At 41.3% G+C, this 21,719-nt stretch overlaps 1 protein-coding gene and 1 long non-coding RNA gene across 8 annotated transcripts in view; one reads left to right on the forward strand and one right to left on the reverse strand.

Annotated features, from left to right (window-relative positions):
- Window positions 1-21,719, reverse strand: part of LOC309358284 — a 439,047-nt gene that overhangs the window by 191,740 nt on the left and 225,588 nt on the right. The window lies entirely within an intron of this gene.
- Window positions 1-21,719, forward strand: part of FGFR1 (fibroblast growth factor receptor 1) — a 112,658-nt gene that overhangs the window by 20,128 nt on the left and 70,811 nt on the right. For all 7 annotated transcript variants that reach the window (XM_081890898.1, XM_081890897.1, XM_081890900.1 and 4 more), the window contains exon 2: window positions 4,261-4,483. In XM_081890898.1, the coding sequence (XP_081747024.1) occupies window positions 4,393-4,483 (91 nt within the window). In that variant the 5' untranslated portion in view covers window positions 4,261-4,392. The remainder of the gene's footprint in view (window positions 1-4,260; window positions 4,484-21,719) is intronic.

Genomic DNA, 21,719 nt, shown 5'->3' on the forward strand with positions numbered 1-21,719 from the left:
GCTGTTTAAAGGGAAGAAGCCACCTGGTGGCTAGGAGAGGGGAGAGATGCTCAGCTGGCCTGCAGACATCTCCTTCTCCCCCTCTGGATCATAGGTTTCATTAGGATTTAAACTCCTGATCAAACATGCAGTTGGGAGGGAGAGGAGAGCCATGCAGGCTGCCAGAGCATCTTATTCTCCCTTCTTCTTGCCACCAGACAGCTCTGCAACACTCTGTGCAAGGCGTAGGAACCAGTTCAGGTCCTGGATCCGGTTCAGGTCTGTGCTGCTCCAAAGCACTGGATTGGGATCCGAATTGGGTGGAGGGGGGCATGTGCAGCCTTCATTTCCAGGACCTTTTACACTTTGCATAGCCCCTTCTGTGAGATTCCACGTATCCCTTTTTTGAAAGAATTCTCCTTGTCCCATAAGTCCCATAGGGACAGAGTTTCTATAAGTGTGTCACTTCAGCTGTAGACTTCTGGCTTAGACTTCTCTTTAACCTCAGTGTGAAAGACAATTCAAAAGTGTTTGCCTGTGCTTTATAAGCATGCCTGCAGACTGGCCTGTCTTGATTTTAGCGTACTATCAAAGGAAGTGTCTTTCTAAGATGGTGAACCTTTGGCCCATTCAGGAGTGGTATCTGTGGCTGGTCGGATTGGGCGTCTGTTGAGGGTGCACACCCAACAGGGGGCCCTTGGCAAAGTCCCCCTGCATCTTCTCGTCATCTGCTTATTTGCTGCCTCTTGCTCCTGGGCAATCGCGGAGGTGAAAGGAAGAGCAGAGATTTCACTCCTTGGTTTTCTGTCTCGCAGGCAAGCAAGCAGGCAGGTGGTAGCCATGAGGGGGAGAAAAAGAAGCAGGTGCTGGCAATGCTGGCGAAGAGCTAGACCTTAGCTTGGCATGGGAGGTGTCCCAGGTTCAATCCCTGAGAATGTCCCCTTCCTTAAACCCTGGAGAGCTGCTGCCACGGGGCAGGCAGTACTCAGAGCAGGGGTCAGCAACCTTTTTCAGCCGTGGGCCAGTCCACCGTCCCTCAGAACATGTGGTGGGCTGGACTATATTTTGAAAAATAACAATGAATGTATTCCTATGCCCCACAAGCAACCCAGAGATGCTACTCATGTAAAAACACACTGATTCCTGGACTGTCCGCGGGCCGGATTGAGAAGGTGATTGGGCCACTTCCGGCCCTTGGGCCTTATGTTGCCTACCCCTGGCTTAGATGGACAAGAGGTTGGTCTTCGTGTGAGGAGGCTTCCTACGTTTCCCTCTCTAGGGGAGGAGGGTCCATTGAGGCATCTGCCCAAGGAGGCACCACAATCTGGAGCCAGCTCTGGTCTAGCTGTACCACTTAAGACGGCAGAAGGAATCATATTCCACGCAAATTTAGGGAAGGCAATTCTAGGCAAGCTTTCTCCCTGGAATGCTACTTTAATACATGCAGGGAATTCTGGGAGAGTGGGGGATTCTTTTGTCAAGTGATTCACCACCTGCGGTCACTTCAGCTGAGATTCCTGCATTGTGGCCGTTGGACTAGATGACCCTGGGAGTCCCGTCCAACGCTACAATTCTATGATTCTACAGCCTGGATTCAGCTTTGCTACTTCATCGAGAATGCGGCCAATATCCTCCACTCCACTTTGTTCTCCACATGATAGATCTCCTAAATATTTTAATAGGCTGAAATCCTATGCCTGCTTCCCCTGGGACCAGTTCCCATTGAACTCTAGTGAGGCTTACTTCTGAGTAGACACACACAAGATGTAAATCCCCCAGGTTTCTATGATGCCTCTTTTCCTTTGCCTGCCCTCCTTTTAGCTGTTGCACAAAGTTCACAAAGCTGGTTTCTGTGGTGCTTTGGGCAAAGGCAGCTGTCATTAATATCTCCCCAGGAGGACCTGCTCCTTTTCCTCCTCCTTTGCTGTTCCCGGGGAGGAGGCCACTGGGCCTCTGCACGCCCCCTGCTCCCACACGCCTTCCAGTTTGGCTGAGAAGTGCATGTTTTCCTGCTGACGCCACTTCAGTGTCTCCAGGGCCTCTTTTCTCGTGACTTGTCCTTGGGATTCATGCTGGAAGTATGAACCTGGCACTCAGGGAAGCCAGGACAGGTTTCCCTGTGACTCTTCCCTGAGCCATCCGTGAGCTGTTTCAGGGGACAAAAATTCAGGGTTTGGAGCCTTCTTCCCCTAAGCTACCCCTTCTCCTTCTGTCCGGCAGGTTTCTCTTAGAAAAGAGCCTTGGTTGCAAGGGAAATCCTCTGCTGGGTTGTGTCTCAAGTAGCGAGGAGGGTTGATAAACAGAAACTTTTAAGAGAGAGGGCGGTTGTTTCCTGAAAATACCAGACACCCTTCAGCCACGTATTTCACTTGTTAGCAAAACGATTTAACATTTTAAGCCAGCTATTTTAAAAATGTACGATCTGGGTCTGGCGGCAGCTCTTTTGCTCAGAGGTCTGGTGCCAGCGTTTGTTTAACTGCCGGAATCAGTATACATGTCCCAGGCGCCATGGCTTGGGAGGGCAAGATAACCAAGCAGACTTTGGTCTGGCATCCAGCTTCTACCCAGGCGCTTCCCCACTGTCCCTGTGCAAAGATGGCTTGGCACCCACCCAGGGACCGAGACCTTCCAGCAACCTGCCCGTGCCTCCGCGGGAGTTGAGGCAGGGGAGGCCTGGGGAGAGAGGAGGAGGCTGGCAAAGGGAGTCTTTGGTATGGGCTAACCGCTGAATGTTTATATTAAGTTTAAATAGTAATTATTTGTCCTTTGGCATTGTACTGGTTTTTAATTTTATTTTTTGTGAGCTGCCTTGAGGGCCTGCTTGGCTGTAGAATGAGTCATAAAACAACAACAACAACAAATTTAAAAGTTGGTAGAATAGACCAAGGCATCTCTTATAGAAATGATCCTGTGCTGTTTTCTTTAGCCAGTGATGAATAAGGTAGCAACTTATCTTTGGGAATAAGATTTTTTTTTTTTTGAAAGAACAAAAATTTAGTGTCATCTTCCCCAACTTCCAGATTTTGTGGATGTTGTGCTAGCTGGGCGCTGGTGGGAGTTGTAGTCCAAGACATCTGGAGGGCGCACTAGACCCGGTGCTCCAATATGTCTAAGCTGGTTATTCTGCTGTGCTGTGTGTGAATTTGTTGTTCACTTATACTCTTGGCTTGAGGACATGGTGGACAGTACAAGGTGTAGCGCATGGGTCTGGTCAGCGTCTGAAGGGGAACCTGCAAACCTCAGCTGTATCACCTGGAGTTCTTTGATGTGAGGCTATCAATGTACGACATAAATAAAAGTACTGCCAGATGTGATCTACACAGTTTCACAACTTCTAGGTGCTAGAACTTCCATCATTGCAGCTGGGAGAAGAAAGTGACAACCAACAAAATTGTAATGAACCGCATAGTCAGGCTTATTTACAGTACAAAAAGAAGACAGTGTGTTCTGATTCTGTTTTGTTAGAATAGTGGAGCCATCTCAGTGGGTCTCAGGCTTGTGGTTGTATTGTGATCTTGTGAGTTTTGTTTCTGCAAACACCCTCTTCATAGGAGTTTGGGGCTTGTTTATGTATGCATGTTTATAATTTAACTCTGAACACTGGGTGATACCATGTATAAATAGGCCATCACAAAGAAATTACTGTGGATTAAACTATAAAAGCCACAACCAGCAGTGCTGATCCATTGAGAAAAAATTCCAAAAGCAGCAATAGCAGAATATTTATTTTATTTTGCAACAAAATAATGTTTTTTATACACATTTACTTTTATTTGGGCCTAATAACAATTGCTTGCTGCTCTTACTTGCTGATAGAATTCATGTCAGTGTACATGACCAACTCCCTGCCACCATTTTAACAGGCATGGCTTCTCCCAAAGGTGCCTGGGAATTTTAGTTGAGTGAGGAACTGAGATTTCTGCCTCGGGAATTTGTTGTAGGGATGGGGAAAGTGTGGCCCTCCAGATGTTGTTGGACTCCAACTCCCATCAGCCCCAACTAGCATGGCCAGTGGTTAGGAATGATGGGAGTAGAAGTCTAGCCACATCTGGAGGGTCAGAGGTTCCCCAGTCCCAATTCATAGCTTCAGTCCCCTCTTCCTTTCCACTATTTTGAATCTGCAGTGTGATTGCCTCACTCCTTAAATTTGCTCAGACACAAAAGTGCACAAACACTGCACAAAAAGTCCTGATTTTAGACTATTGGAGAAAATAATTGAGATATTGAGGACAGTAGTATAATTATTTTCCTGTACATTAATTGTTGTTTTTGAATTTACAGTGTTTGAAAGTCTGCACCTTGGAGAACAAGTGAGACCCCACCACCTTCTCTCGTTTTGCAAACAGGCACCGAAGCTGCACACCCTCATGGCGTCTGAGAGCTCAGTGGTCATCCAGTAGCAGGAGAACTGGGATGTTTACCTGGAAGTGCCTCATTCTTTGGGCTGTGCTGGTCACAGCCACACTGTCCATGGCAAGACCAGCACAAACTCTGCCTGAGCAAGGTAGGCGTGCTAGTTAGTACCTCTTGTGCCATTGCCAGCTGTAGATGTGCTTCAGTTTTCAGTGGTATTTTTGTTCTCTTGGTGAATCAAAAGGAACGTGGTAGAGCATTCACAAGAACAAAGCTGAATTGCCTTTAGCATCGCTCCAGAAATGTTCAGAAATAAATACATATTTTGTCCTATCTGCATGTACAAGAACATTAAGAGTAAATGCACTCTTCAAAAATTTTACATTTGAGTAACAGGCATAATTCAAGTAGATACTTAACTTAGTTTATAAGCTCTGCAATAAATGATGGAGCTGAGAGAATACCCCCTATGTCTTTGTGTAATTGTTTGTTTTAAATTTAATTCTTATTTTCTGAAATAGAATTTTAGACATGCAGTTTCAAACAGCAAACAAACCACTTAACAAATTTTGGACACTTTGAAAGGAATTTCATTTAAAGATGAAAGAAAACAAAAGCTATTTGTTTTGCAATCTGTTATCTGATGCATATATTCATTGCGAATTGAACTTAGGCTTGTGAATGTCTTGGGTGTCTTCTATATGTCTGTCTTGGAGTCGGGAGACTGTGGGTTGGTAGCTGGGATTTGCTGATCCTCTTGACTACGAACGTTCTTCAAATGGTACCTTGGAAGAAGTTCTTCTGTTTTAAGAGAAAGTCGGATCCTGTTCACGGCTGGCAGTAGATGAAAGGGCACAGCAGAGGTTTGCACCTGGATGGCTTTGGTCCATTTCCCCACTGGGGCTGTAGACAACTGTACCTCAATCTGTTCTCTGGCCTGAGGTCAGTGGTTGGATCAGGAGCTTGAAAACGCTGCAGCAGAAGAGGGTTCATAAGGCAGAGGCATAGCATGTTCATTGGATTGAAGGGCTACTTTATAATATCACTGCAAATTTGAACCTTATACTGTAACTGTCTCTGTTTCTGGGTCACCAATCCTTTTGGTCTGAGTTGAGCAGTTAAGTGTCTGGATCTTTGAGTTCCTAGAAGAACCTCAAGAGTCCTGATAAGGCAATTGTGTAAAAATAAAGTTAATCTTGTCTGTGCATTGTAGGAGCAAGTAGGATCAACAGTTTATATTTTCTCATACCTGACTTATCTAGATTCTAATCTAAATGTATCTGAACCTTCAAATTAGAACATCAGGAATTCAGATAAACTGTGGAAATCAGTACTTAAAATCTTCATGTGACTACTATGCCTATAAGATATTTAAATGAGAAAAAATGATGATGGAAGGCAAGTGATCAAAAAGGTCATACTTGTGCAAAAAGGTCACACTTGGCAAATCCACATCATGATCAACTCCCACCCAGAAACCAATGTCCCCACTGTGGAAGGACGTGTGGATCCAGAATTGTTAAAACCGTGTTTTGGCTACGAGTGATCACTAAAGAATAAGAAGACTTGTGCAAAAGACAAGAATCAGATCTGCTTGAAAGTGTCTATATGGTCAGGGCAGCAATTTAAGTATTTGTTTTGGGGTGAAATCCGAAGTAAGCTTGGGAAGGGTGTAATAGTTCATGAGAAATGTGCCCTAATGATTCTGTGGTCTTTTTGCTCTTGGTTGCTTATCCGATAGGTAGGGTTACGAGTCCTTTAACACCAGCAAGTAAAGCTTTTTGTGATCAATCCAGTTCAGCCAATTCAGTTGCACACAAACACGGCCAGCCTTCAAAAATGTTGGGACTTGATGCATCCCATTGAACTGGTGGCCACTTCTCACTGTTCAAGACCAGATACAAGGCACTGTGCTCCTCTGCGGCTTGTATGGGAGAACACCCCCGTGGGTTGTGCCCCAGGAGTCTCTCTCCCCTTGGGGGATCTCTGCCCCTTGCAGAAGGCCCATGGCTGCAGGGTAGAGCTTTGGCTGTGCCTGCAGAAGGCCCCAGGTTCAATCCCAACCACATCCAGATAGGGCTAATAATGTCCACTGCCTGGAATCCTGGAGAGCCACTGCCAGTCAGTGCAGGCAGTACTGAGCTAGATGGACCCAGTGGTCTCACTCTGTATGAAACAGCTTCTCATCTCCTATGTTTGCTCCTGCATTTCCCTTTGCAACACCCCAAATCAACTACCTGAAACACGGCAGGTTGAGTCCTGTCTCACTTCACCTTGTAGCAGAATAGCAGAGTCTTTCCACAAAAGTCTCCCTGACTGAGGCCCCTGCTATCTGCATGTCGCCTCTTCCACTTTCTGTAGACGTCTGCTCCAGCAACTGTCCAATCAGTATAAGGCTGCCAGATCCCCTCCTATTTCTTCCTCATTGCTCCATCACCACCAGTGGCTGGTGTCCCAAGGTGTGCATGGAGGTGCCAGGTCAGCTGCTTGGGGGCCCTCCTCAAGTTTGCTGAATCTCAAAACATTTCTGGAGGCTGGTTTTCCTCGGATCTGGCTACAGCCAGCCTTTAGGTTCTCGCAAATGGGGGGGGGGCAGCATTACTTCTTTATCCCAGATTCATAGAGGTGTTAACCGATACCTGTAGCATCCACCGGAGATATATGTAGCCTGAAACTTTCTCCTTACTTTAGGTAGCACCTCGCCTAATCACTAGTTCTAGAGAACTGAAAGCTTCCTGCTATTTTGTGACATTTTGGCTAGGCCTAATAGATACTGCCGAATGGTGTATTGTAGAGTTTTCTTATTAGCTAACCCAGCTATCCCTTACTTTTGAAATTATTCTTGTATTTTCAGCTTCTTTTTTTAACAAATGACTTTTTAAAACCTCCTCACACCTCACTGGGAGACCTAATACAGTAGCTGTGGGGCTTCCACAAAGAGAAGAGAGCCCCACATAATCACCGTATTTTTCACTCCATAAGACGCACCTAGTTTTTAGAGGAGGAAATAAAGAAAAACAATATTCTGAATGAAACAGTGGATGTATGATTTTTGTGGATCATTCTGTGGCCACAGATGTGTGATTTGGTGGTGAGTTTGGGGTAGCCTAATGCAAAAATCCTGAGGATCCATGTGGATCCGTGCTTTGTAACCACATTTTTGCACCACTGCAGCCCCAGGAAACAGTGGATGCATGATTTTTTTGGTGCAGGCTGTAGCCATGGACATGCTATGTGATCTGATGGTGAATTTGGGGTGACCCAATGTAAAAATCCTGAGGATCCATGGGCTTTTACCTCCCCCCTCCCAGGCAGCCTCCTTTATCGCTAGCATCCCTTATCTCTCTCCTGATCCCACCGATCAGCTCTTTCCTTTCAACACTCCCTTCCCTCTTGTTTGCCTTAGTGTCTTTTCCTTAGCTGGAGCAGTTTTTTGCTTCTCCTTTTCTTCTAATTTCACTCCTCGTTGCTTTAGTCTTCCTGTCTCCTCTCCTTGCAAGTTCACTGTCTTTACCTCCCCGCTCCCAGGCAGCCTTCTTTATCGCTAGCGTCCCTTATCTCCCTCCGATCTCTTGCTGATCAGCTGCTTAGCGGCTTTGTTTCAACACCCACTTCCCTTTTTCTAAAAAAAAGAGCATGATCTGCTTTTCGCCCCTGGGCAATTCGGCTCCAGGGACCACGCATTCGCTTCATAAGACACACAGACTTTTCCCCTTACTTTTTAGAAAGAAAAAAGTGCATCTTTTGGAGCGAAAAATACAGTAAGTCTCCTGGGGGTGGGTGCTCTTAGTAGGCAAAGGGCTCTCATACACTGCCAGCTACTCAGAGTAGACCCACTAAAATTAATGGATATTACGAACAAGTACTAATTAGTTGGTAACACCCTCTGCTTTTTATCAATGCTTTTTTCTTTTGAAAATGGTGGGACAAGTAAAAAAAACCTCTGTGGTTACTCTGTATGTTGCTGAAATGCGACGGTGGCCAATGAGTTGTTAAAGGGAAAAGGCTGGACGTTTCCATTTTCCACCCCGTCCCCAATCCATCGGTCACTCGTCCACCCCTCCAAACTTTCTTTGGCCTGGCCTGCTGCTCTTTCCCTCCTGCCATTTCAGCCATGCTGAGCTATGCTGCCTTGCACGTAAGAGCAGGTCAGGCCAGCTCTCTAAACACTGGTGCCTCGGGTTACGAACTTAATTCGTTCTGGAGGTTCATTCTTTTTTTCTTTTTTTAAAAATATTTTTATTAGCAATTTCAACATAACAAATTATGAAACCATATAACCGCATACATAATTTTCCCCCTTTCCCCCCTCCCCTCCCCCACCAAAGACTGCCCTCAGCTCCTCCCTGATTTCTCAGCACATATTATTCTCTGCATGTTATAAAATAGTACATATCCTTACATTATCTATCTAACATGTTATCAACCAATAAATCTGTGTATGTTTATTCAAAACCTGCCAAGGAGTCCAGTTTATTTTGTTGTCCTTTTAGATAATTTGTAAAAAGCTCCCATTCTTCCTTAAAGCCATAGTTGTCCTTGTCCCACAATTTATATGTCAATTTAGCCAACTCCGCATAGCTCATCAATTTCTCCTGCCACTGTTCTTTTGTCAGGATTTCCTCATTCTTCCATCCTTGTGCTATCAAGACTCTTGCCGCTGTTGTACCATAAATAAGTTCTTTGTTTTTCTTGGCAGGTCTTGTCCTACAATCCCTAACATAAATGCCTCTAGTTTTTTTTTACAAATGTCATTTTAAACATTTTTTTCAATTCATTGTATATCATTTCCCAAAAATTTTAAATTTCTCTACATTCCTACCATGTATGATAAAAAGTCTCTTCTTTTTCTTTACATTTCCAACATATATTTGACCCGGTTTTATACATTTTTGCGATCTGTACTGGTGTAATGTACCATCTATACATCATTTTCATATAATTTTCTTTTAAGAGAGAACAATCTGTAAATTTCAAGTTTACTTTCCACAGTTTTTCCCAGTCCTGAAATTGTATATTATGTCCTATATCCTGTGCCCATTTGATCATGACCAATTTGACCTCCTCATCTTTTGTTTCCCATTCTAGCAAAATACTATATGCTTTCTTCAGCAGCTTCACTTCTTCTATTGCTTCCTTTTGAAATCTAGAAGTTGTAGAACTAAACCCTTTCTTATTATCTTCCTTTTACATCTCATGTAGTTGTCAGAGCAACTCTGAAAATGGTCTTTAATTTCCTCGTAATCTTTTAATTTCCATTTCCCTTCTTGATCCTTCAGCAAGTCTCTATATGTAGGCCACTTCCCTTTTTTGCCAAGTGGTTTGAGTAATGAAGCTTCAATTGGTGATACCCACCAGGGTGTTTGTTCTTCTATTAAGTCTTTATATCTCTCCCACACCCTCATTAGTGATCTCCTAATTATATGATTGTAGAATCCTTTATGCATGCCATCCAAATCCGTTATCATGACCTTCCTGATCTAATGCTTCTTCCTTTTCCAGTTTTCTCCAGTCCCTAATCGATACTAAACATGCAGCCTCGTAGTATTTGTGGTCTGGGGGGGCAAACCCGCCTCTTTCTTTTATATCTGTAAGTATCTTGTGTTTAATCCTTGGCCTTTTGCTCCCCCAGACAAGCTTCGAAATATTCTTCTGCCATTTTTTGACGCAATCATCTTTCGCAATTACTGGGCCTGTCTGGAACAGAAAGAGCATTTTTGGCAATACATTCATTTTCATCGCTGCCATTTTTCCTAGTAGGGAAAGGTTCATTCTGCTCCATATTTCTAAATTGCTTTTTATCTCAGACCACACTTTTTCAAAATTGCCTTTGTAGACATTTATGTTTTTTGCTGTTAGCCATATCCCTAAGTACTGTATTTTTTGCTCTATAAGACTCACTTTTTCCCTCCTAAAAAGTAAGGGGAAATGTGTGTGTGTCTTATGGAGCAAATGCAGGCTGCACAGCTATCCCAGAAGCCAGAACAGCAAGAGGGATTGCTGCTTTCACTGCACAGCGATCCCTCTTCCTGTTCTGGCTTCTGAGATTCAGAATATTTTTTTTCTTGTTTTCCTCCTCCAAAAACTAGGTGCGGCTTGTGGTCTGATGCATCTTATAGAGCGAAAAATACAGTATTTTACTTTTTTATGAACTTCTATCTCAATAGGTAAAGGTAAAGGGACCCCTGACCATTAGGTCCAGTTGTGGCCGACTCTGGGGTTGAGGCGCTCATCTCACTTTATTGGCTGAGGAAGCCGGCGTACAGCTTCCAGGTCATGTGGCCAGGAGGACTAAGCCGCTTCTGGTGAACCAGAGCAGCGCATGGAAACGCCATTTACCTTCCCACTGGAGCAGTACCTATTTATCTACTTGCATTTTGACATGCTTTTAAACTGCTAGGTTGGCAAGAGCAGGGACTGAGCAATGGGAGCTCACCCCATCATGGGGATTCGAACCGTCAACCTTCTGATCAGCAAGCCCTATAGGCTCTGTGGTTTAACCCACTTTGCATCAACTCTTTTTTCTCTTCTTCCTTCAATTTTTTTACTAACAGCTTAATTTTATTTCTGTTTAATTTAAATCCTGCCACTTTCCCCAAATTCTTGAATCTTTTCTATCACTCTAGGAGGAGAATTTTTTGTACCCTCCACTATAATTACTAAATCATCAGCATATGCTTTCAATTTAAATTCACTTTTTCCAGTTTTTATCCCTGTGATCTCCTTATCTGCTCTTGTATTTCTTGCAAGTACTTCCAGCACCAAAATAAAGAACAGAGGTGATAGCGGGCATCCTTGTCGAGTTCCTTTTTGTATCTTACATTCATCCATTATCACCTGATTTACAATTAACTTGGATTTTGTTCTGAATATATTGCTTGTATTCCTTTTAAAAATTTAGATCCAAACTTAATTTCTTCAAGCAATTTTTTCATGATATCCCAAGAAACATTGTCAACTGGAGGTCTGTTCTTAACCTGAAACCATTCTTAACCTGAAGCACCACTTTAGCTAATGGGGCCTCCCACTGCCAATGCGTGATTTCTGTTCTCATCCTGAAGCAAAGTTCTTAACCCAAGGTACTATTTCTGGGTTAGCGGAGTCTGTAACCCGAAGTGTTTGTAACCCAAGGTACCACTGTAACACACAAATGGGGTTGTGGCCAACTAACTTCTGCTCAGAGTAAACCCACTGAAATCGGTGAACCAAATCCGTCAGATTCATTAACTCCAATTGTTCTCCTCTGAGCAGCACTGCAGGCAACCCACATAGACATTCACAAATTAAAACATTTTCAATTACAGTACTATAGAGAGTATTCACACTAAAAAAATATATTCTCAACTAAAAAAACAGTAGTATTATTTTGCTTTTCATTTTAAATATAGTGTTGGTTTTGCCCTAGCTGTGTATCCGTACCCTTTATTTTCCCATCCTGCAGCAGCGGCAGGAAGAGCAGCTGCTTCTCCTTGCCCCATTCCCATTCTGGCAGCTCTTCTCATGCACCCGTCTTCACCAGCCCAGCGTCCTCCTGCTGCTTTGGACTACAACTCCCATGAGCTCCAGCCAGGACAGCTTAGCAGCAGGCGCTGCTGGGAGCTGTGGTTCAAAACATAAGGAGGACTTCAGCTGGAGGAAGGCTGCCGCATAAAATGCTAATTATCCACGGAAACAAGACCATAGCAAAGCTGCCTTATACGGAGTCGTACGGCTGGTCTGTCTAGCTCAGTATCCCCAGCGCCTGCCCTGAGTGGTAGTGACTCTCCAGAACGGGGATATTCTCAGCCTTACATTGAGTTGCCAGGAATCAACCCTGGGACCTTCTGAGATGGATGTACTACTAAGCCACATCCCATCCCCAGCTGATATAGAACAGCTGAATAGAAAGAATAAAGGATCACATTCAAGTGTTCTATTGGTTATTAATTCTTTTCTAGCTCTTATTCTGTTGCAAATTTGTTTGGGAATTTAATATTTGTTAATAAAAATGATGAATCACCTTTTTGTCCACACGACCCCCAAGGTGAAATATAATATTTTTAAAAACAAACAACTCAAAAGTCCTTTTTTCATTCCTCTGGACATTTCTAGCTTTTAACATTTCTCATTCTTCCTGTTTTTCTGCATTCTGTGAGCCACCCCACACTTTATGTAAATCTTGCGCTTGCAATAGTGTGTGGACCAAGAGCTAGAGAGCATCAGTCACTGATTTGTGTTTGATGCTGTGATTAAAGGTGAGGTTGTGTTCAGGGGAGACTGCAAGTGTGGGGAAAGAAAGCAGTTTCTGAGTAGCCCAAAGGTCAGATGGTGCTTATGTATTTATTTTTAATAAATTTTATTGGAATTTTATTTACAACGTAACATAAATCCCCCCTCATTAAACGGGAACATAACATACAGTAAGCATAACATACAACAATACAAACAATGAAGTATCCTGTATCTGGCCTCCTTATTTACTTCTTATAAACGGTTTCCTTTATTATTATTATTAAATAATTATTAAGGTTTTTCTTAAATATCCACAAAGTCTCCTGAAGACATTAATTGAAACAAGTCCAGGTATATATTTTAGGGCACAGTTTTGCGAAGTATTCTCTGCATTTTCCCCATGCTTTTTGAAACTCCAGCCTAGTGTGATCTCTAATTGCCTCTGTTAATCTAGCCAGTTCATGATACTTAACAGTTTGTCTTGCCAGTTTCTTTTTTCGTTGCCACAGTATTTCTTTTTTTCCAGTTTTTAGCAATTAGGATCCTTGCCGCTCCTGTAGCATAGAGGAATATTTTCTGATCTTCTCTTGCTATACCTGTGTCCGTTATCCCTAGTAGAAAAGCTTCTGTATTTTTCACAAAGTTACACTTAAACATTTTTTTAAGCTCGTCATATACTGTGTTCCAGAAGCTTTTGATTTTTTCACAGATCCACCAAACATGTATAAGTGCCCCCTCTGTTTTACCACACCTCCAGCACAGATTTGTTTTTGTCTTACACATTTTAGCTATTTTGGTAGGTGTTAAGTACCATCTAGGGACGCGGGTGGCGCTGTGGGTAAAAGCCTCAGCGCCTAGGGCTTGCCGATCGAAAGGTCGGCGGTTCGAATCCCCGCGGCGGGGTGCGCTCCCGTCTTTCGGTCCCAGCGCCTGCCAACCTAGCAGTTCGAAAGCACCCTCGGGTGCAAGTAGATAAATAGGGACCGCTTTCTAGCGGGAAGGTAAACGGCGTTTCCGTGTGCAGCTCTGGCTCGCCAGAGCAGCGATGTCACGCTGGCCACGTGACCCGGAAGTGTCTTCGGACAGCGCTGGCCCCTGGCCTCTTGAGTGAGATGGGCGCACAACCCCAGAGTCTGGCAAGACTGGCCCGTACGGGCAGGGGTACCTTTACCTTTACCTTTAAGTACCATCTATAAAACATCCTGATTGGGTTTTCCCTCAATACTTCACAGGCTGTAAATTTCCAGTTCTTTCACCATAGTTCTTCCCATGCTGTTAAGTTAATAGTTTTCCCAATATCTAAAGCCCACTTGATCATTACCTCCTTGAACTGTTCGTCTTTGACCTCCCACTCCAATAATGTATCATACATTACCTTGGTTTTGTTTTGTAATAACACTTTTTCTAATAATGAAGATTCATTTGAGAAACCTTTTTTCTTATCTGGCCTGAACACTTCATGCAATTGATGGTATTGCATCCAACCCGTAAGGTGTTGCTTAATTTCCTCATAATCTTTAATTACCAATTTATTGTCTTTTTCCTTAATCAGACCTTTATATGTGGCCCATTCTAACTCCATATTTTTCATTTTTTTTAAATAATATTTTATTAAGTTTTAGGAATAACAACAAACAAAAAAAGAAAAAACACATACACAAAAATATAGAGTTACAAAATACAAAAAATACAAACACTTAACTTGTAGAAAAAGCAAAAAAGCAAAAAACAAAACACACTAAAAGGAAAAAACAAAAATCCCTCTTTTTAATTTCTCATCTTTGATTCACTTATTTTCCTGACTTCCTCACATCTCCCTTTTTTGTATCCCTTTTGAAAATTAATTCAGCAAATGCATATTCAGTTAATTTATCTATTATCAATCCAATCTTATTTTTAACCTTGTTGCTAGAACCCCTTCAGTTCATTTCAATGTCATCAACATTCAAAAATTTTACAATGTTTCTGTAAATAAATTTTAAATTTCCTCCAATCTTCTTCCACCAACTCTTCTCCCTGGTCTCGGATTCTGCCAGTCATTTCCGCCATTTCCATGTAGTCCATTACTTGCATCTGCCATTCTTCCAGAGTGGGTAGATCTTGTGTCTTCCAATGCTTTGCGATGAGTATTCTTGCTGCTGCTGTAGCGTACATCAAGAAAGTTCTATCCTTCTTTGACACCAATTGGCCGACTATGCCCAGGAGAAAGGCCTCTGGTTTCTTAGAAAAAGTGTACTTAAGTACCTTCTTCAATTCATTATAAATCATCTCCCAGAAAGCCTTAATCCTTGGGCACGTCCACCAAAGGTGAAAGAATGTACCTTCAGTTTCTTTACATTTCCAGCATTTATTATCGGGCAAATGATAAATTTTCGCAAGCTTGACTGGGGTCATGTACCACCTGTACATCATTTTCATAATATTCTCTCTTAGGGCATTGCATGCCGTAAATTTAATCCCGGTGGTCCACAACTTCTCCCAGTCAGCAAACATGGTGTTATAACCTATATCTTGTGCCCATTTTATCATTGCTGATTTTACTGTTTCTTCCTCAGTGTTCCATTTCAGCAGCAAATTATACATTCTTGATAGAATCTTAGCATTGGGTTCTAGCAATTCTGTCTCTAACTTTGATCTTTCCACCTGGAAACCCACTTTTTTATCCTGGTTAAAAACCTCTCTTATTTGAAAATAGTGTAACCAGTCTCGCACCTTCTCTTTAAGCTTCTCCTGTTCTAGAATTTCCCAATATTTTGGCCACTTGGCCTCCATATAAAGTTTTTTCAAAGCTTTCGCTTCCATAGGTGAAAGCCACCTTGGGGTTTTACTCTCCAAAAAGTCTTTATATCTGATCCAGACATTAAACAATGCTTTCCTGACAATATGGTTTTTAAATGCCTTATGCGCTTTACCTTGCCATACCACAAATATGCATGCCACCCAAAAACATTATCATACCCCTCAAGATCTAAAACATCTGTGTTTTCAAGAAGTAGCCATTCCTTCAGCCAGCAAAAAGCTGCTGATTCATAATAGAGTTTCAAGTCTGGCAGGGCAATCCCCCCCCCCTAACTTTAGCATCTGTAAGTATCTTATATTTTATTTTGGGCTTTTTGCCCTGCCAGACAAATCTAGATATATCTCTCTGCCACTTCTTAAAACAATCCATCTTGTCAATAATTTGCAGTGATTGAAATAAAAATAACATTCTCGGCAGTACATTCATCTTGATAACAGCAATACGACCCAGCAAGGAAAGCTTCAAATTTGACCAAATTTCTAAATCTTTTTTCACTTCTGACCAACATTTCTCATAATTGTCTTTAAATAGGTTCACATTCTTAGCGGTCATATTCACCCCCAGGTATTTTACCTTTTTTACCAATGTTAAATCTGTCTCCTTCTGAAACCTCTCCCTCTCTATTGGTGTCAAATTTCCCCCCAAAACCTTAGTTTTTGACTTATTCAACTTAAAACCTGCTACTTGACCAAATTCCTGGATTACTTCTAGGGCCCTCTTGGTGCTGGATTCTGGCTCTTGCAATGTCAATACTAGGTCGTCTGCAAAGGCCTTAAGTTTATATTGTTTAACTCCGACCTGAATACCCTGAATCAACTGGTCCCTTCTAATCATATTCAGCAAAACCTCCAGAACCGAAATAAAGAGCAATGGGGAAATTGAGCAGCCTTGTCGTGTCCCTTTCTCTATTTTAAATTCCTCTGTCACCACGTTATTAACTATCAGTTTAGCCTTTTGTTCAGAATAAGTCGCACCTATACCATTTTCTTTTCTTTTTTTTATAATATTTTTATTGGTTTTTACACATATTAAAGACAATACAGAACAAGACACAAACGTCAAGGACATACATACAACAAAAATTTGACTTCCCCATACCTTCCCTTCACCACATCCTTATTTTGCCGTTTTTTCGAGCAACTCATCAGTCAGTTTTTAATCAAGTCCCTTTTAAATTTTCTTAAAGTTTAAGATTTACAGCTGTAATTCTTTGTTTCTTACCCCTTGACATCTTATCAGTCCGCAATTTTACAATAATTTTTAAGATATATTTTAAATTTCCTCCAGTCCTCTTCCACTGTCTCTTTCCTCTGGTCACGGATTCTGTCGGTCATCTCTGCCAGTCCCATATATTCCGTCACCTTCGACTGCCATTCTTCCAGAGTAGGTAGTTCTTGCATCTTCCAATACTTTGCCAACAGGATTCTTGCTGCTGTGGTTGCATACATAAAAAATGTCTTATCCTTCTTTGGTACCAATTGGCCGACCATGCCCAAGAGAAAAGCCTCCGGTTTCTTGACAAATGTCCACTTAAGGACTTTCTTAATTTCATTATAGATCATTTCCCAGTAGGCCTTAATCTTTGGGCAGGTCCACCAGAGATGGTAAAAAGTACCTTCAGCCTCGTTACATTTCCAGCATTTGTTGTTGGGCAAATGGTAGATCTTTGCGAGTTTGACTGGGGTCATGTACCACCTATAGATCATTTTCATTATGTTCTCTTTCAAGGCACTACATGCCGTAAATTTAATACCGGTGGTCCATAACTGTTCCCAGTCATCAAACATAATATCATGACCAATATCCTGTGCCCATTTAATCATAGCTGATTTCACCATTTCATCCTGTGTGTTCCATTTCAGCAGCAAATTATACATTTTAGATAAATTCTTAGTATTGGATTCTAACAATTCTGTTTCTAGCTTTGACCTCTCCTTCTGAAAACCAAGTTTCCTGTCCTGCTTAAATGTCTCATTTATCTGACGATAATGTAGCCAGTCTCGAACTTTGTGCTTTAGCTTCTCAAAACTTTGAAGCTTCAGTTTTTCACCATCATACTCTAGAATTTCGCAATATTTAGGCCAATTAGAGTCCATATTAAGTTTTTTCACTGCTTTCGCTTCCATTGGTGACAACCACCTAGGGGTTTTACTTTCCAATAGATCCTTATATCTATTCCAAACATTATACAGTGCTTTCCTGACAATATGGTTTTTAAAGCTTTTATAGACCTTTACCTTGTCATACCACAAATATGCATGCCAACCAAAGCTGTTGTCATATCCTTCCAGATCAAGAATGTCTGTATCTTCCAGAAGTAGCCATTGCTTCAACCAGCAAAATGCTGCTGATTCATAATAAAGTCTTAAGTCTGGCAGGGCGAAGCCCCCTCTATCTTTTGCATCAGTTAAAATCTTAAATTTTATTCTGGGCTTTTTGCCCTGCCAGACAAATTTAGATATATCTTTCTGCCACTTCTTGAAGCAGTCCATTTTGTCTAGAATCTGCAACGTCTGAAATAAAAACAACATTCTTGGCAATACATTCATCTTGATAACAGCAATTCGGCCCAACAAGGAAAGTTTCAGCCTAGACCATATATTTAGATCTTTTTTAACTTCTAACCAGCATTTTTCATAGTTATCTTTAAATAGATTCACATTTTTAGATGTTAAATTTACCCCCAGGTACTTAACCTTTTTTGCTATTTCCAACCCTGTTTCACTCTGAAACCTATCTTTCTCCTCTTTTGTTAGATTTTTTTCCAGCACCTTTGTTTTCTGTTTGTTTAGTTTAAATCCTGCGACCTGGCCGAATATCTCCATTAGTTCTAAAACTCTTTTAGTACTAGCTTCTGGCTGTTGCAGAGTTAACACTAGATCATCTGCAAATGCCCTTAACTTGTATTGTTTAGTTCCGACCTGTATTCCTTTTACCAGCTGGTCCTTTCTAATCATATTTAATAAAACCTCCAGGACAGATATAAAGAATAAGGGGGATTTAGGGCATCCCTGTCGTGTACCTTTCTCTATTGGTATTTCATCCATTACCACATTGTTCACAATTAGCTTAGCTCTTTGTTCAGAGTATATTGCCCCTATACCGTTTTCAAACCCTTGGCCTACCCCCATCCCGTGGAGATTCTTCTTCATGAATTTCCAAGAAATGTTGTCGAAGGCTTTCTCCGCATCCACAAAAATCAAAACTACCTTTCTGTTAATGTCCACCTCCAGCAGCTCCAAAATGTCTATAATGTTCCTCACATTATCTGACATGTGTCTCCCTGGGAGAAAGCCTGTTTGATTCTTATGAATCTCCTCCACCAAAACTCTCTTAAATCTTTTCGCCAAAACGTCTGCAAAGATTTTATAATCCACGTTCAAGAGTGATATAGGGCGGTAGTTTTTAACTTGATGCTTCTCAGTTTCTGTCTTCGGTATGAGTGAGATGAATGCTTCTCTCCACGATTCGGGAGCCTTTTTCCCCTCTAGTATCTGGTTGCATACTTCCTTCAATGGTTGTATTAACCATTCCTTAAGAGCTTTGTAGTATTTCGCAGTCAAACCGTCTGGTCCTGGTGATTTCCCCAGTTTCATATTCTGGATGGCACCCTCTATTTCTTGTTCTGTAATTTTTTCATTCAAAATCCTTTTATTTTGTTCTGAAATCTTTGATAATCCATATTTTTTGACGAATTCCTCTATTTCTTGTTCGTTTGTAGGCCCTTGTGCATACAGTTTTTTAAAGAAACTTTGAAAACAATTACTTATTTCATTTGGTTTGTTAATAAGTTTCCCATCTATTTCCAAGGATGTCACAGTGTTTAACTTTTGTCTCTTTTTCAGTTGCCATGACAGCAGTTTTCCACATTTACCTGCCGATTCAAATGTCTTTTGCCTCATTTGCTTTATCTTCCATTCTATTTCTTGATTCATCAATTCCATGTATTGCGTCTGATAGTATTTTATTTCTCTTAAAATCTCATGAGACTTTGGTTTGGATCTCAATTTCTTTTCTCCTTCTTTTATCTGGTTCAAAATCTTTTCCTTCCTCTCATTTTGTTTCTTCCTCTTTATAGAATTCTGCTGAATTAGGAATCCGCGCATCACGGCCTTGCTTGCGTCCCATACTATTCTTTTTTCCACCTCCGTTCTCAAATTTATCTCAAAATAGTCCTTCAATATTTTTTGGGCCTTTTGGTAGATTTCTTCGTCTCTAAATAGGGTGTCATTCATTCTCCATCTAAAGGTTCCAGCCGTTGTTAATTTCATTTCCATCTTAACTGCATTGTGGTCGGAGCAGGTTTTTGTGCAGATTTCTGTTTTTTTCACTCTTGGTGCCAGGTTGCTAGAAATCCAAATTTGATCAATTCTGGTCCAGGTCATTTTTGCTTCAAAGAAGAAGGTTCCCTCTCTTTCCAGAGGGTTCCTTGTTCTCCAAATATCAATCAAGTCCATGGTGTCAGTGAGTTCAAAGAAAGTCTTTGGTAGTCTCCCATCCTTGGATATTACTTGTCTTTGAGCTTTGTCCATATTTGTGGAGACAACTCTGTTGAAATCTCCCATCATTATGATTTTAGAATCCATAAAGTCCATTAAAGTCTCATGCAACTTCTTAAAAAACTCTGCCTTCCCCTCATTAGGTGCATAAACTCCAACAATTAAAATCTTTTCTCCTTGAATTTGAATTTCTACTGCCAGGTATCTTCCTTCATCATCTTTGAAGATCATTTTTTGTTCCCATTTTTCCTTGGCATAAATCACCACCCCTCTTTTCTTAACTTTGTCTGAGGAAACAAATTCCAGTCCTAATTTCTTATTTATCAAAGGTTTCCTGTATATCCTGGCAATATGGGTTTCTTGCAAACAGATTATGTCTAATTGTTCTTTCTTTAATATATGAAAGACTTGATCTCTTTTTCGGGGATGGTTTAGACCGTTGCAGTTCCAACTCAGAAGTTGCAGGGACATTTTTGTTATTGGGTATTTTCCCCACCCACTGCTCTAAGTTCTTGTTCCTCGTCAGTCGGTGCTGGGTTCAATCCAAACGATAGGTTTGCAATGTCCGGTATTTCCCTCTCTCTCACGGTTCCTTTCTGAAAGTCCTCGAGGTTTCTCTCCAAAAAGTGTTCTTTGTCTTGAGTTGTTTTTATTTTGATTTTCTTCCCTTTGAAGTTGAAGGATAACCCTTGTGGGAATTCCCACCTGAATAGAATGATGTTTTGTTTCAGTAAGTCAACTAAGTCTTTAAATTGTGTTCTCACCTCCAAAAAATATCTGGGAATATCTTTGAAGATCTGTATTTGGGAATTTTTAATAACCAATGCCTTCTGGAAGTGTAAATTCAATATTTTATCTCTTTCTTCCTTAGATCTAAGAGTAATTAAACAATCCCTTGGTTTCTTGCCTTGCTTTCTGCCAATCCGGAAGGCTGTAGTTATTGCAAAATCCTCTTCCTCTCCCTCTAACTTGTCACTCACACCTATACCATTTTCAAAGTTTTGTCCGACCCCCATCCCCTGAAGATTCTTCTTCATAAAACTCCAGGAAATATTGTCAAAGGCTTTCTCCGCATCTACAAATATCAACACTGCTTTGGTGTTGATGTTCACCTGCAGTTTTTCTAGAATGTTAATTATATTCCTCATGTTGTCTGATAAATGTCTGCCAGGGAGGAAGCCTGCGTGATCTTTATGTATAACCTCTGCCAATACACTTTTCAGTCTTTTAGCCAAAATGTCAGCAAAAATTTTATAATCCACATTAAGCAGGGATATGGGGCAGTAGTTCTTAAGTTGTGTCTTTTCAGACTCAGTTTTTGGTATAAGTGTGATATAGGCTTCTTTCCATGACTCAGGCGCTTTTTTCCCCTCCATAATGTCGTTGCATACCTCTTTTAGTGGTTGAATTAGGTAGTCTTTCAAAATTCTATAGTATTTAGAGATTAATCCATCAGGCCCTGGAGATTTGCCCAGTTGCATGTTCTGAATCGCACCTTCCACCTCTTGTTCGGTTATTTTATGGTTCAATAACAATTTATTTTCTTGTGAAATTTTTTGTAATCCATTAACTTTCAAAAATTGGTCAATTTTTGTCTCAATCTGTGGCCCTTGTGTATAAAGTTGTTTAAAGTATCTCTGGAAGCAACTTCTAATCTCCTGTGGGTTCTGTATGTTCTTTCCTTCCACCTCAAGATTTGTGACCGTATTTAACTTTTGTCTCTTCTTCAGCTGCCACACTAGCAGCTTCCCACATTTGTTAGCTGATTCAAAGGTCTTTTGTCTCATCTGTTTCATTTTCCATTCAATATCTTGATTAATCATTTTCATATATTGTACTTGGTATAAGTTTCTCTTGTGACTTTGGTTTAGCTCTAA

Source organism: Podarcis melisellensis (genome assembly GCF_964234715.1).
Source record: "Podarcis melisellensis genome assembly, chromosome: 15".
NCBI lineage: Eukaryota > Metazoa > Chordata > Lepidosauria > Squamata > Lacertidae > Podarcis > Podarcis melisellensis.